At 43.8% G+C, this 17,250-nt stretch overlaps 1 protein-coding gene across 2 annotated transcripts in view; it reads right to left on the reverse strand.

Annotated features, from left to right (window-relative positions):
* The window catches only part of TMEM94 (transmembrane protein 94), a 177,251-nt gene extending 161,231 nt beyond the window's left edge, over positions 1-16,020 (reverse strand). For both annotated transcript variants that reach the window (XM_077459611.1, XM_077459610.1), the window contains exons 1-3: positions 15,948-16,020; positions 2,756-2,830; positions 2,548-2,661 (exon numbers count right to left, since the gene is read on the reverse strand). In XM_077459611.1, coding sequence (XP_077315737.1) covers positions 2,548-2,661; positions 2,756-2,779 — 138 coding nt within the window. In that variant the 5' untranslated portion in view covers positions 2,780-2,830; positions 15,948-16,020. The remainder of the gene's footprint in view (positions 1-2,547; positions 2,662-2,755; positions 2,831-15,947) is intronic.
* Positions 16,021-17,250: the final 1,230 nt, after the last annotated feature.

The following is a 17,250-nucleotide window of genomic DNA, read 5'->3' on the forward strand; positions in this document are numbered from 1 at the left end:
GTGAGGGGTTAGCTCGGCAGCGGGTGTGTGTGACCCCCTGGATGGGTTCACAACACAAAATCAGGCACAGCAGACAGCGTTGTAGGTGCAAAAAAAACAAAAGATGCGGTTTATTTATGCTACATGCAGTGAAACATAGAACAGCCAAACAAAAATAAAACATGAAAATAAATCCTGGTCAGCTTGACCTCTAATTACACACTTAGATTCCCTATCTAACAACTGAGTGCAGCCTTGTGCTGCACCAGTCCCTGTCTCTGTTGTAGAGGTTTGCCACACAGGCGTTAACTCACCGCACAGAACAGGTGTCACACTCCCCAGTCTATACAACACAAAACTGGTTCCAGGATGGAGCATCTCCCTAAGCATGCTGGGGTTTTTTGTAGAGGTCTTAATGAGCCCACTTACTTTAGCTGGGCTCATTAACTCTTCCCCTCTAATTGTAAAAGTCTGCATAAAGCCTGAATCTAGGGCACACATATTTCCCATACTGGATACAACCAGGTGACTTTACCTGCGTGCTGCCACACATCATTCTTACAGTAAATCATGGAGGTGGCAATATCCTGTTATGGTGGCGTTTCTCTGCAGCAGGGCTTGGAGCACTGACATAAGCGCTGCATGACCTTACATTTCATGTGGGTCATTTATATAAGGTGGTGAATAATTCATGCCAGAATAAGAGTATATTGATCTTATTAATGAACACAAAGAGCGTTTTTTTGCACATTTGGGACTTTTATTTGTGCATTTAACATTGTTTATAGGTAGTTATAAGGGTGATATACAGTATCTCACAAAAGTGAGTACACCCCTCACATTTTTGGATTTTATTCTATCTTTTCATGTAACAACACTGAAGAAATGACACTTTGCTACAATGTAAAGTAGTGAGTGTACAGCTTGTATAACAGAGTACATTTTCTGCCCCCTCAAAATAACTCAACACACATTAATGTCTAAACCGCTGGCAACAAAAGTGAGTACACCCCTAAGTGAAAATGTCAAAATTCGGCCCAAAGTGTCAATATTTTGTGTGGCCACCATTATTTTCCAGCACTGCCTTAACCCTCTTGGGCATGGAGTTCACCAGAGCTTCACAGGTTGCCACTGGAGTCCTCTTCTACTTCTCCATGACAACATCATGGAGCTGGTGGATGTCAGAGACCTTGCGCTCCTCCACCTTCCGTTTGAGGATGCCCCACAGATGCTCAATAGGGTTTAGCTCTGGAGACATGCTTGGCCAGTCCATCACCTTTACCCTCAGCTTCTTTAGCAAGGTAGTGGTTGTCTTGGAGGTATGTTTGGGGTCTTTATCATGTTGGAATACTGACCTGCAACCCAGTCTCCTAAGGGAGGGGATCATGCTCTGCTTCAGTATGTCACAGTACATGTTGGCATTCATGGTTCCCTCAATGAACTGTAGCTCCCCAGTGCCGGCAGCACTCATGCAGCCCCAGACCATGACACTCCCACCACCATGCTTGACTATAGGCAAGACACACTTGTCTTTGTATTCCTCACCTGGTTGCCGCCACACACGCTTGACATCATCTGAACCAAATAAGTTTATCTTGGTCTCATCAGACCACAGGACATGGTTCTAGTAATCCATGTCCTTAGTCTGCTTGTCTTCAGCAAACTGTTTGTGGGCTTTCTTGTGCATCATCTTTGGAAGAGGCTACTGGGATAACAGCCATGCAGACCAATTTGATACAGCGAACGGCGTATGGTCTGAGCATTGACAGGCTGACCCCCCACCCCTTTAACCTCTGCAGCAATGCTGGCAGGACTCCTATGTCTATTTCCCAAAGACAACCTCTGAATATGATGCTGAGCACGTGCACACAACTTCTTTGGTGAGGCCGGTTCTGAGCGGAACCTGTCCTGGTAAACCGCTGTATGGTCTTGGCCATTGTGCTGCAGCTCAGTTGCAGGGTCTTGGCATCTTCTTATAGCCTAGGGCATCTTTATGTAGAATAATAATACTTTTTTTTCTGATCCTCAGAGAGTTCTTTGCCATGAGGTGTCATGTTGACCTTCCAGTGACCAGTATGAGAGAGTGATGACACCAAATTTAACAGACCTGCCCCCCAGTCACATCTTAGACCTTGTAACACTAACAAGTCACATGACACTGGGGAGGGAAAATGGCTAATTGGGCCCAATTTGGAAATTTTCACTTAGGGGTGTACTCTTGTTGCCAGTGGTTTAGACATTAATGGCTGTGTGTTGAGTTATTTTGAGGGGGCAGAAAATTTACACCGTTATACAAGCTGTACACTAACTACTTTACATTGCAGCAAAGTGTAATTTCTTCAGTGTTGTCACATGAAAAAATGCTGCACCAATGTAGTTTTTTTACAGTATTTTATTCACATGAAAAAGTGACACAGGGTGTACACATTCGTACACATAGCAGTGCAAGACGTTTTTTTTTATTTTTTACCCCTGTACTGTGTCTTAAAGGTGGACCCAGCCTTCATAATTTCTGCCTAGAGCTCCACTTCAAACATCCTGCATGTACAGAAATGCATAAAGACTTACTTTCCAATAAGCTGTTCTATTTCTCTGGTGGGAACTCAGTGTAGATAACAGCTGCTCCCGCAGATCTGACAAAGCTTGGCGAGTGGAGAGTCCCAGACACGGCCTAAGACCATCCTGCACAAAAAAAAAATAATAGTGTTGTTTCTGGGCTGAGTAGACCATACAGTGCTTATAGTAAAGTAAGATACACAAGCACAAAACAATTAACCTGGCTCTTCTCGCTGGGCTCCATAGCTCCAAACCCCTGAGAGCACTCATGTACAGGCTTCTGTGTTGTCACCACCTACAAATAGCAACATAGGAAACAAGAAAATGTTAGAATCAACTGCATCCAGGTCTTATAACGCAATCTCATTCTAAAATCCTGTTCCAGTAATACTACAATGTATGCATTATGCTAATAATACACAGATCTCTAATTTATTACAACAAAATATCTGCCGATTGGTCTAGCTTAAAAAAAATAATAAAAAGAGATATCTTGCGTTTCTGATAAGCAGGGACACTAACTGTGGGAAGACAGGGATCAAAGCATCTCCCCAAACAGTCAGAAAACACTCCCTAGGGACACATTTAATCCTTTGATCACCCCTGATGTTAACCCCTTCCCTGCCAGTGGTATTAGTACAGTGACAGTGCATTTTTTAGCACTGATCACTGTATTAGTTTCACTGGTTCCCCAAAAAAAAAAAAAAAGTGTCAAAAGTGTCACTTAGTGTCTGATTTGTCCGCCGCAATGTCGCAGTCCCACTATAAGTTGCCGATTGCCAGCATTACTAGTAAAAAAAAAAATTCTATAAAAATATCCCATAGTTTGTAGACACTATAACTTTTGTGCAAACCAACCAATTGTCATAAATTTGCAGTAATACCTTGTCTGTCTGCTTACCTCTGTGTATCTGCCTTAGGGCCTGCACTTTCACCCCTGCATGGTTAAGTAATCTTCCCTCAGCATGGCTCAGCCCTAGCCTCTACAAGATGCACTATTTAACACTGTGCTGTCCAAGCCCACCTTGCCCGAGCAATATTGTGTGTTTGGCTTTCTGTGTGCTCCTTGCTATGCGCTCCATGTTTGTTTCCGTTTACTGATCTTGGCTTGTTCTGCGACTATCCATGCCTGCTTGTTACCCTGACCTTTGGCGTGTTCTTTGTCTATCCTTGTCTGCCAGTAGCCCCAACCTTTGGCTATCTCCTGACTATCCCTTGTTGTCTTGGACTGCTGCTTCCTCTCCATCCTCCAGTAGCCTACCATGAGCTGGGAGACCCTGGGGGCCACGACCTGGAGCCAGTTGCAGCGCAGTCCATCCTTACCACTAGAGACTCTGGTGAACACATGCTGGCTCTTAGACTCCGCACCCTAGAGAATCTTATATTGTAGCTCCCAGCAGGATCTGTGTTGGTGCTCCAGTGGACCTGCTTTTCTGAACCCAGAGTTCCAACTGCAGTCAGCCATAGGATCCACTACCTTTGCAGTGCACTCCTGACCCCAACGGTGTGCATCTGTCACCTGGCCTCAGGTGACCTGACATCACTATACACTTATTCGGATTTGTTTTAAACAAAAACATGTAGCAGAATACTTACTGGCCTAAATTGATTAAGAAATTCAATGGTTTACATTTTTTTTTTTATTTGATATGTTTTATAGCAAAAAAAAAAACAATATTTTTTTATTTTCTATTTCAAAATTGCTAGTCTTTTTTTTTTTTTTTTTTTTTTATCACCATTAGAAAGCTCTATTTGTGGGAAAAAATGGACATTAATGTTATTTGTTATTAAATTGTCAATTAAAGTTCGCATCTTTCTTAGGAAATCGTTCTCGGACAGTGAAACTCGGAGCATTCACCTCTGAAACCCACGCAAACTTTTGCATCACGGGACAAAAAGACCATCATCAACAACTAGAAAAATGCATCACTTTTAGACGACTGGATGACCACTAGCTCCCTCAAACTCAACGAATCAAAAACAGAGCTTCTTCTCCTACACGCAAACCAAAATTCCAAAACTAAGACCCCATGGACACCTCCCACCATCTTTGGACAGACCATCTCTCCAAGCACCAAAGCCAAGAATCTCAGAGTCCTCTTGCACAAATAGGATCAGTAGTCAGCAGATCTCACCACCTCCTCCGCCTGCTACGTAGACTCAACCCCTTCACTCCAAAAGAGGACAAAGCAGCGGTAGTTGTAACAATCATTAATTCCCAACTCGACTACGCAAACTACCTCTACATAGGACTACCCCAATATCAACTTGTGCGCTTACAACTCATCCAAAACACAGTGGCAAGACTGATCTCCCTTCCCTGAGGAGCCTATATTGGCTAACTGTAAAGAATCGGATCACATTCAAGACCCTCTGCCTCACCCACAAATGCACACAAGGAAACGCTCAATACTTATGCGAGGAAATAAAACAGTACACACTAGAGTTCGACCATTATATCGGCCGATATTTGGCGTTTAATTAATCGGCATCAGCCGATTGTGCTGTTAAAAAGGGTCGATGATATATTCAGCGCGACTTGCAAATGATTTCTGTAATAGAAGTCAATGCAAGTTGCCTGAAGACAGCAGTGAAGCGACTTGTCTCCTCTCTGGGCAGGCTGCCAATAAAAGATCAAAGAGATACAATGTTTCCACTTCTGAATGAATTCAACTCAGTGTGTAGAAGTTCTCAGTTTAACCATTTAAAGACTAAATCTTTTTTGACACTTGATGCTTACAAATAAAAATCCTGTATTATCTGCTACAAATTCACTTAGAACCCCCAAAACGTATATATTTTTTTTTAGCAGAGATCCTAGGGAATAAAATAGCGGTTGTGAGATTAAAAAATAAAAATAAAAAAAATATATATATATATATAATCTAAATTATACATGATACACATTATACAGTGAACTGATTGGATGTTTGGTTTAATAAATGTTTAAATGTAAAAAAATTTCTGTATCACTTAAGGCTGCTTTTACACCGGAGCGGGCAGGCGTTGACAGTAAAACGCTGCCAGCTTTAGCGGCGCTTTACCGTCATTTTAGCGGCGATATTGGGCTGCTAGCGGGGCACTTATAATCCAGCTAGCGGCCGAGGAAGGGGTTAAATGTGCCCGTGAAGCACTGCTTCCAAATCGCATTGCAGGTTCTTCGGCAGCGGTGCCCATTCATATCAATGGGCAGGAGTGGTGGAGGAGCGGTATACACCACTCCAAAGATGCTGCTTGAAGGACGTTTTTTTAACATCCTGCCAGCGCATCGCCTCAGTGTGAAAGCACTCGGGGCTTCCACACAGACTGCAGGGGAGCTGTTTTGCAGGCACTTTACAGGTGCTATTTTTAGCCCAAAAGCTCCTGAAAAACGCCCCAGTGGGAAAGGTGTCTAACAGTTAGATTTTATGAGATGAAGGGGGAAAAAAAAATAATAATAATCGGCCTAACATATCGGCCCCAAAAAAAAATCGGCATCATAGATCGGCCATCGTGGCGATTTCTACATATCGGTATCGGCATTGGCCAGAGAAAAACCCATATCGGTCGACCTCTAGTACACACCCAATCGCAGTCTTCGATCATCTAACCAAATCCTCCTCCTCATTCCCAAATCCAGCTACAAATCAAAGGGAGAACAAAGATTCGCAGTCCAAGGACCACGGCTATGAAACGCTCTACCAACTTACATCCGGATGGAAGAAAACCATCAGGCCTTCAGGAAAAAACTCAAGACCTACCTCTTCTAAGAAGCTGGACAACACAGGCCGAATCCAGCGCCTTGAGGAGATTCAGTTCGCATTGCAGCGCTATACAAATAATTCATTCATTCAGTGCCGTATTGGAAAAATGGCCTGGTCATGAAGGGGGGGTTAAACCTCCCAGAGCTGAAGTTATAAATACATTTCAATGCAAAAAAAAACAAAAACAAAAAAAAAAACCCTCTAACCCAATTGTTTAGTAAAATATAAATGATGCTACGACGAATAAATAGATACCCAACATGTCACGCCTTAAAATTGCGCACGCTTGTGGAATGGTAGCAAACTACAATATTTAAAAATCTCCTTAATTGACACTTTAAACATTTTTAAAGTTACAAAGGAGGTCTAGAGCTAGAATTATTGCTCTTGCTAGAACGCTTGTGGCAATACCTCACGTGTGCACACAAGCACAGGGTAAAGGAGCACTTTAAAAAAAAAAAAAAGTTTTATTATTTGATTTTAAAAAAAAAGTTTTACATTGCGCCTTTTAATTTTTATTTTTTTTATCACTTTTGTTATCACAAGAAATGTAAACATCCCTTGTGACAGCAATAGGCAGTGACAGGTCCTCTTTATGGAGACATCTGAGGTCTATAAGATTATAGATCTCTTTTCTACCCTTGAAAGCATGAGATAAAAAATAAATAAAACCTTTGATCTCATGCTTTCCAAAAAATAAAAATAAAAATGCCCCCCTTTTACACCTGCCCTAACCAGAAGTGACAAAAGCCTGTCACTCCTAGTCCCCTAGAACAGGTGGTCATCAAACTTTCTAATCTAAGGGTCAGTTCACTGTCCTTCAGTCTTTAGGGGGACTGGGCATGCAATAAAGCATCCCCCATCATTGGCGTCATTGACAGGAATTGTGCCCCGTCATTGGGAGGAACTGCGCCCCATCATTGGTGTCATTGGGAGGAATTGCGCCCCATCATTGGTGTCATTGGGAGGAACTGTGCCCCATCATGGATTTTATTGGGAGGAACTGCGCCCCATCATTGGATCTCATTGTTGGTGTCATTGTGAGGAACTGTCCCTTTTATTTGGGGTCAGTGAATGAAATAGTGCCCCAACAGCCAGATAAAAGCAGGCAAAGGGCCGCATCTGGCCCCTAGGCCACAGTTTGGAGACCTAGACCATAGAGCCCATATGATCAGCTGGTGGAACCGCTGGATTGAATTCAAGCTTTCCTAAATGCACAGAAGAGCCTGGAGAGACACCAGTTGGTAGCAGGATGACCCCTCCCGCTGCCCGTAAATGTGATTCAGTGGCTTTCAGCCACTCGGGTCACTTTTAAGATGTGTTGAATCACTGGCTGAAATTTTTAATACTGAGGTTATGGCTGGCAGCTTTGGCTATAGTTCCTGCATAACCACTTGAACACAATAACATATATACAGTATATGTGATTGTGTGGCAAGTGGTTAATAAATCCAATCTCCAAACTCTCATAGAACATAGTAGTAGTAGTTTTCAATATTTTAAATTTAGAAGCCTTGATTACAATGATATTTAGTGATTCTGCAACCAAGGTCCTTGTTCAGGCACTCCCTGGTATAGGTCTCTCCAAGCCTTCCCGATTAGTCACTCAGGCTACCAACAGAGACCACGAGTAGCTGTTTCAGCACACATTGCACGGGCATGTTTCACTGTTACCACCATCAGAAAACGAACCCCAAGAAATGCCATGTAGCCCTCACTAGAGTGCAGGCATGTGGCTGTAAAGAGGCTATAGGAGATTAGCAGTACCGAGAGGCAACAAAGGGTGAAAACAGGTATTTTGTTAAAATTGGCATCAAATGTCATTTGGTTGGGCTTTATGTGGCTGCATTCACACTATAGTTGTTTCTGAACATTTGCAAAATTAGTACAGCCAAACACTTGTCCTGTGAATCACAGGAGTGCAGTTTGTTCTGCACTCCTGTAACCCGTTTTCAGAGCCGTTCCAGGCTAAAGAAAGATTGTGACCATACGGTCGGGATCCATCCACATGCCTGGATCGGCACCTGGCTCAGGCTCACAGGAAGTCGCTAAGAGCCTGAGCCAGCCTCTCCCGCCCCCTTCCACAGCCCTACAGTGAGCGAGGGGAGGGTCAGAGGAGACAGCAGACCAGCTCTCTGCTCACGGAGCACTGAGAACAGATCGATCAATGGTGTTTGATCGCTCGGGTCTCAGTCTTAGAGCCAGCGGGTGACAGCATCCACCTAGGTAAGTATGATTTTCAAAAAAACACACACACCACACACACTTTTTTAAGCACTTATAAAACACGCACATTTTTTTGGACACACTTGGTACCACTCATTGTTAATGGCACCCCAAATTCAACAAGCAGAAATGTGGCAACATGCACGGTTAAAAAATGCGCAAAGCTGAAAAAGGTGCATGAGCTACTTTACTGCGATTGTCGAGCACAGAGCAGCCCACGGTAACGAATGGACTTTCATATGCATACAGCGCATAGGTATGATGCCTGCCATTGTGTGTCATAGTTAACTGGAAGTAGTAATGTTTGTCCTTCACACAACCAAACATACGGTTTATACAGATCCTAAAAATAGGCATCTGGTTATTGGCCAAAAGACTTGTCCAAATAAGATAAAACAGGTCCCATCAGTACTGTCAGCCAATGATTTAAGGTGAACAAGGCTTTGGTCCAGGTCACAGGGCACACAGCTTTGCCTTCTATGACATCAGTAAATAGCCAAGCTACAAAAGGGCAGCTCCTGCTCACCGACAGAGCCAAGAAGGTTCAATGACAGCACAGAAGATTTACTCCTGGGACGAAGCAACAGATGGTCCAGGATGGAAATTACATAAGAAGCTGAAGCAAGGTCCCTTGGACTTTACAAAGAGGGAAACAAGGCATAACAATCTTTAAATATCCAGCCGTCATGATCTAAAGCCAGAGCAAAATAAAATCATTTACAAGTCTGAACTGACAGACTCTCCTTCAAGGCATATGCATGCATGCAAGCAACTGTGAGAAAGACAAAGCCTTGCTGAAAAAGGAATCCCCACCAAGCAACAGAATACATTGCAATTACCACATTTAAGGCCTGATTCACACCTATGGCATTTTTTTAGTGCTTTTTGCATTTTGCAGATTTGCACTACAGAACGTGTTCCATAGGAAACCATGTTGAATGGACTGCAGAGCAAATCTGCAAAATGCAAAAAGCACTAAAAATTCATAGGTGTGAATCCAGCCTTAAAAGAGAAATGTGTTTTTTTTTTAAATGCTCCAATGCTGCATCTATCCCCCGCTGGCCGTAAGACTGAGAACTGAGCTATTAAACACCATCTCATTGGATCTCGATCCAACAGATCGCCTTTGGGATGTGGTGGAATGGGAGATTTGCATCATGGATGTGCAGCCAACAAATCTGCAGCAACTGCGTGATGTTATCATGTCAATATGGACCAAAATCTTTGAGGAATGTTTTTAACATCTTAGGCCTCATGCACACGGACGTTTTTACAGCTGCTTTTTTGAGCGTTTTTTGCAGCTTAAAAAGGCCTGTCCATGTTAGTCTATGGCTTCATGCCCACCTAGGCGTTTTTGAGCTGCAAATGGCATAGGCGTTTTTAAGCTGTAAAAAAAACCCAGGACCAGTGCGCTCCCTGGCGTGGAGCTAGAACTGTAAAAACGCGAATCGCGGGAAAACGCGCACAAACGCGCAAAAACGCGCATAAACGTGCAACATATTTTCTTTGTTTTCTGAGTGCTATAGCCAAGAGATGTTTCTCTTTAAAAACGCTACTTAACGCTAACGCGCAAAAACGCGCAAAAACGCCAATGCAAAACGCCGATTTTTCCAGGCGTCGGAGCTAGCTTTGCAGCCAGTTTTTTAAAACGTCCGTGTGCATGAGCACTTACTGAATCTATGCCACAAAAAATGAAGGCAGTTCTGAAGGCAAAAGGGGGTTCAACCCAGTACTAGCAAGGTGTACCCAATAAAGTGACCAGAAAATGTATGTTCCCATCCACACAGCATACCTAAAATTATTATTATTGTCTTAAATGAGGTAAAAAAGACAGTTGTAGGGGTTCAGCTCCAAGAAAGATGTAGGTCACAATGCATTTTGGCATACAGCCTTGTTCACAGCCAAAACGCGTCAGCTATCATTAATCTTGATCTTTGTGTAGCTAATAAAGATTTTCAATGGATTTTAGAAATGCCGGCTACATCTTTCTTGGAGCTGCCTATTCAATGGCTGGAGGCCATTTGAGCCAGAGTACCCAGTAAAGGACTTCACCCTTAGAGCCAGTACACACCAAACGCAGTTCCATTCAGTTCCGTGCGCTTTTTTTCTGCACAAAAAAATGCATGCACAGTGTTTTCCATGTATTCCAATGACTCTAGTTCACACCATGCAGTCAGTTTCTGGTGCAGAAACTGACCGGAACTAACTGTATTGGTGCAGAAAATATGGAAATGCATCTTGTGTGAACTGGCCCTTAATCTATGCAGTGTGTTCACAGCCGAGAGCGTTGCCTTGGTGCTTTGCTTTCCTAGTTGTGGGGGGATTCATTCACATGCCACAGCTCCACTTAAAGTGATACTAAGGGCCAGTTCACACCAGACGCAGTTCTGTGAGCTTTTTTCTGCACTAAAAATGCATGCACTGTGTTTTTAATTCATTCCAATGGCTCTAGTTCACACCATGCAGTCCAGTGCAGAAACTCACCGGAAACTGACTGCATGGTGTGAACTAGAGCCATTGGAATACATAGAAAACACTGTCCATGCATTTTTAGTGCAGAAAAAAAGCACACAGAACTGCGTCTGGTGTGAACTGACCCTTAGTGCTTTTTTTTTTCTCCTTTAAAAATAATAAACATGTTAAACTTACCTACTCTGTGCAGTGGTTTTGCACAGAACAGCCTAGATCAGTGCTCCTGACCCTTCCCTCCTATTGAATGCCCCCCACAGTAAGCAGCTTGCTATGGGGGGCATTGGAGCCGAGCTGCAGCTCTGTGTGTCCATTTAGACACTGGGCCATGGCCCAGCTCCATCCCCTCTTTTTCCTTAATTGGCTCACTGACTTAGATTGACAGCAGCGGGAGCCAATGGCACGTCGCTGCAGTCTAAGCCAATGAGGAGGGAGAGTCAGGACAGCCGAGTCTCTCATGCAACATGACTGTTCGAGATGGGGCTCAGGTAAGTATTAGAGGGGCTAAGAGGGGCTGCTGCACACAGGTCTTTTTTATCTTAATGCATAGAGAGCATTAAGATTAAAAAAAAAAAAAAAAAAACCTGCCTTCACAACCACTTTGACAAGCCCAGAAATGTTAAATTTGATATGTAAGACAGGGAAATCACCTGTCAGACTCCCCAACTGAACTCAATGAGACTGCACAACTATGAGACAGCCATTTGGCTAGTGGTTGCAGCACAGTATTCCCATGCAAAAATCCCTGTTAGGCTGTTAACCACCTCAATACCAGACACCTTCACCCCCCTTCCTCCCCAGGCCAATCTTAAGCTCAGTCATGCAATACTGTACCTAAATAAAATGAAAAGGACCGGACTGGCTGTGTTTAAATAAACTTTAGGGCTTCTTTTTTTTTTTTAACATACTGTCACCAGGAGAGTACAGCATCCAGCCCGGTACACCGATCGGTCTTCCACTGAGACAAATCGTGCCGCTGTATGGTACGCACCTGGAGGGCATCATGCGATGTCCACCAAGCATAACAGTGCTCCCCGTCGGCTATCATTTTACAACAGACTGGGCACGAGGTGGTTAAAAAGAAAACTGTGTCTCAGCATTCTTCACTTACAATATGCGCAGGTCGGGAACGCATGCATAATTACATATACACACAGGTTGCATTTAGTAAATGTGTGGGGTGCCATTCATTCGCAATGGCATGCCCACGCATTGAAAACCACAATGGCATGTTTTAAAAAAAGTACTGGGGGCTTTTTTCCCCCCAGGTTTCTCTTGAGTACATAAGACCATTTAAAAGAATGGGGTCGCTGTGCCAGCAAAAACATGAATGCACTTACCAGCACACATATAAACCTAGACTTACTGGCTGGATCACCAGGTAAACGTGAAGGAAAAAAAAAATCGAAAAAAGAAAACAAATGCAGCCGCCACATCTAAGAACTGGTAAACTGCAATATATTACTTTTTTGCTTTCAGGTGTAGATAGTTAAAAGTTTTTAGGTGGTAATTTTAGTAACATTAAAGGAGAACTCTTGCTATTTCAGTGAAAGGGATCAGGTTCATGTAAATAATCTTATTAATGTGTGGTTTATTTTTTCTATGTATAATTTGTAATTCTATATGTACAGATTCACTCATTACATGTGGAGTCCAATTTTAGTAGTGCTGCTTAGCAGTTGTATCTAAGGCCTGATGTACACTGCTGCTGGTAAACGGACGTTCAGAGGTAGTTGGCTCCCCCGACGTGTCACCAGTACTTGTCCAGGCTGCACGAATGTTCCTCATATTTTCTTGAATACTTTGACTTCCTACGATCGTCAGCTCCATCTGATGCAGTATACTTTCTGATTGATGTATTCCAAAACCATATACTACATGCTGGCCATTAGAAGCAGATGACCATAGGAAGTCAGTATTAGAGAAATCACAGGGAACATTGGTGTAGCCTGGACAAATGATTGTGTCATTCATCTTACAAATGTTTTATAACTAGACCCCAAAGTGTGCATGGTGCTGAATTCTTTCCATCAGAAAGATGGCCGAGATGTGAGTTGTCCATGTGAATGAAGCCTTACTAAAGGAACTGAGAATCTTCACTGAAAGATTTCTGAGAAGATTCCCTTTAATTATCCTATCATGTGAAAGTCATTGCACATGGTTTGATATTTAAGGGGAACAGAAATGTACTTAAAGCGAAAATAAACCCTATTCTCATTTTCAGCCAAGGAAGCTGCCATCTTGGCTTCTGTTTGACCTTCAACTGTCATATTGCTACACATGTGATCAGTTATGACACCAGTCATTTGATGGTCTGACAGTTAGGTTGTGAGCACAACTAATGAGACAGTTACTTTCCCAGCATGTCAGGAATGTAACCCTTATTTGAAACTTAAATTGATGGGTTTACTTCCGCTTTAACAGTTTAACCGCTTGCCAACCGCCGCACGAACATTTACGTCGGCAGAGTGGCACGGACAGGTAAATGGATGTACAGGTACGTCCCTTTAAAATTTGCCGCTGTGTGGTTGCGTTCAACCCTGCCGTGAGTATGACCATGGGTCCCGCAGACTCTATGTCAGTGGGGATACCCGCGATCGTCTCACGGAGAGGAAGAACGGGGGAAATGCTGATGTAAACAAGCAATTCCCTGTTCTGCCTAATGACACTGATCACAGCTCCCTGTGATCGGGAACGATGATCAGAGTTTTGTCAAACGTAGCCCCTCCCCCCAGTTAGAATCACTCCCTAGGACACACTTAACCCCTGCAACGCCCCCTCCTGGTTAACCCCTTCAGTGACAGTCACATTTACACAGTAATCAATGCATTTTTATAGCACTGATCGCTTTATAAATGACAATGGTCCCAAAAGAGTACCAAAAGGGTCTGATCTGTCTGCCATAATGTCGCAGTCATGATAAAAAATCACTGATTGCCGTCATTACTAGTTTAAAAAAAAAATTATTAATAAAAATGCCATAAAACTATACCCTATTTTATAGACACTTTAACTTTTGCACAAACCAATCAATAAATGCTTATTGTGATTTTCTTTTTTTTTTACCAAAAATATGTAGAATACGTATGGACCTAAACGAAGGAAAATAAATGTTGTTTTATATATTTTTTGGGGAGATTATTGGAAAAAATAATGCGCTTTTTTCAAAATTGTCGCTTTTTTTGTTTATAGCGCAAAACCTAAAAACCGCAGGGGTGATCAAATACCACCAAAAGAAACCAAAGAAACCTCTACCTCTCTAGTTACTTTCCTGACATGTGCCAGGGAATGTTAGGGCTCATTTACACTTGCTTCAGCTTCAACACACATCAACGGCTAGTTTACACTTGCTTCAAAAACATGGCTTCGGACACGCTTTATTAACTTCATCCGTCCTCCTGTGCCCAAGCGACCTGAGCGCCCCCCTGTGATCAGCGAGTCTATGAGACCCAGCTGATCGGAGTCAATCCCAGCCCCTTACCACGTGATCAGCTGTCATCCAATGTCAGCTGATCATGTGATGTAAACAGAGCCAGTAATCTGCTATTTTTTTTTCCTCACACTGAAAAAAAAATGATCACCAGGGGCTCTCAGAGGGATATCGGTCCTGATCAAGGAGAGCCTATCTGTACCACCTATCAGTGCACAACAGTGCCGCCTACCAGTGCCCACCAGCACCATCTATCAGTGTTGCCCATCAGTGCCACCTTCTCAATGGCCATCAGTGCCACCTTATCTGTCCCTATCAGTGCAGCCTATCAGTCCAGTGCACTCCACTCCCCCTTCATCCAGAGTGCACATACTAAAAAATCTGGTCATAGATGACTTACATATGGTGTGAGTGGGCCCTGACAGCTCCGATCTGGTCAGTACACACAGTGTTATTGGACCCTGACAGCACCGATCTGGTCAGTACATACAGTGTTATTGGACCCTGACAGCACCGATCTGGTCAGTACATACAGTGTTATTGGACCCTGACAGCACCGATCTGGTCAGTACATACAGTGTTATTGGACCCTGACAGCACCGATCTGTTCAGTACATACAGTGATATTGGACCCTGACAGCACTGATCTGGTCAGTACATACAGTGATATTGGACCCTGACAGCACCAATCTGGTCAGTACATACAGTGATATTGGACCCTGACAGCACCGATCCAGTCAGTACATAAGTGTTATTGGACCCTGACAGCACCGATCCAGTCAGTACATAAGTGTTATTGGACCCTGACAGCACCGATCCAGTCAGTACATAAGTGTTATTGGACCCTGACAGCACTGATCTGGTCAGTACATACAGTGTTATTGGACCCCGACAGCACCGATCTGGTCAGTAAAGTGTTATTGGACCCTGTCAGTACAGTGTTAATGGACCCTGTCAGTACAGTGTTAATGGACCCTGACAGCACCAATCTGGTCAGCACAGTGTTATTGGACCCTGACAGCACCGATCTGGTCAGTACGTACAGTGTTATTGGACCCTGACAGCACCGATCTGGTCAGTACATACAGTGACATTGGACCCTGACAGCACCGATCCGGTCAGTACATACAGTGATATTGGACCCTGACAGCACCGATCAGGTCAGTACATACAGTGATATTGGGCCCTGACAGCACCGATCAGGTCAGTACATACAGTGATATTGGGCCCTGACAGCACCGATCAGGTCAGTACATACAGTGATATTTGGTCCTGACAGCACCGATCTACCTAAATGTCCATGTCTCCTCCTCATACATGGGAAGATCAGATAAGTTGTGATAAAAGTTGAGATGAGAGCTGTGATTTGTTCCTATACAATGTCAGTCCTTTCTACACCTCCCATATTGATAAATCACACAGGTCCACCTATATCTGTACACATCCACTGACAGCCCACAGCCCGATAACCCTCCTTCCCCCGTGCTAGCCCGGGTAACCTCCACCATGTCCTCCCATCACTCCCCAGCCACTATCATACACACCGCTACACCGTTCCAGCCACCTCCAGGTATTTCCGGTGTTTGCTCACAGGAAGGCTCCTGCAGATGAAACGCCTTACGTCATCACGCCGTGTGCCTTAGAACGAGAGGGGGGCTGTCTGAGGCGTGCGGCGCCATCTTTTGTGTGGGCACTGTCACTGCTCTACTGAGAGAACAATGTGAGGTGATCTTGGCTAACCTTTGTGTGTAGAGGGGTCATCAATGGCAGCTTGCATAGTTCTCTCAGCACTTACAATGTATGGAAATACTGATAATACACTTTCATTACTGGCTCCCGGTTTGGTCTGTTAGCCATCTGATGTCCAAGGTTCTTTTTAAATTTCTCACACACATAAAAGCATTTGTAAACTGTTTTTTTTTAAATTATGTTAGGACCTTCGAGCTAAAGGCATAATGTGCTAGCATGCATTGCTTACTAGCATATTATGTGAAACTAACGCTGGCGGCAGCATCCATCTTCTCTAGGGTTGCCACCTGTCCAGGATTCACACAGTTTGGGTTTGGAATCATGCAGACTGTCTGCAACCCGGACACATTATTTAGACTGGCCTATGGCTTCCCAGCAGATTTGCTGTCTGCAGTTGTTTAAGCTGAGAGTGTCTGTTACTCTCTTTCACACTCCCCAAAGTCAACACTAACAACCCCCCCCCCCCCCCCAACACATACAGACGGGAGAGGAGAGAGGGCTCAATCTGCACCTCTTCCCCCTCATCCCTACCCCTCTTTGTCTGCCCACACTCCAATCCCTGGCACTGTGCCTCAGAAAAGGGAAATTTGGGCCAGAAATTTGAAGTCCAGCAGCCTCAGATCCAACTGGATGAGAGGTGCTGAATGTCAAGAGGTGAGAGAGCTCACCATCCATCTCACCATCCATCCAGTGGCGGCTGGTGAAGTTTTAGGATGGGGGGGGCGCAAGACCCCACCCCTTCAGATGCGGCCCCTCCCAGTTCTCATAAGCCACTCCTCTTATAGAATCCACATCATATACCAGGCTTCACATTATACACGGGGCTCTGCACATCATATACCAGTCTGCACATTATACACTGGGCTCTACTAAAACAACCTGTAACTCGCACATATCTGCATTCTGCAACCTGTAACTCGCACATATCTGCATTCTGCAACGTGTAAAACATACATATCTGCATTCTGCAACTTGTAAATTGCACATATCTGCAAACTGTAAATCGCACATAACTGCATTCTGAAAACTGTAAATTGCACATATCTGCAACCTGGAAATTGCACATATCTGCAACCTGGAAATCGCACATATCTGCAT

Source organism: Lithobates pipiens, unplaced genomic scaffold, assembly GCF_037356315.1.
Source record: "Lithobates pipiens isolate NorthernLeopardFrog02 unplaced genomic scaffold, aLitPip1_a1.2 Scaffold_28, whole genome shotgun sequence".
Taxonomy (NCBI): Eukaryota; Metazoa; Chordata; class Amphibia; order Anura; family Ranidae; genus Lithobates; species Lithobates pipiens.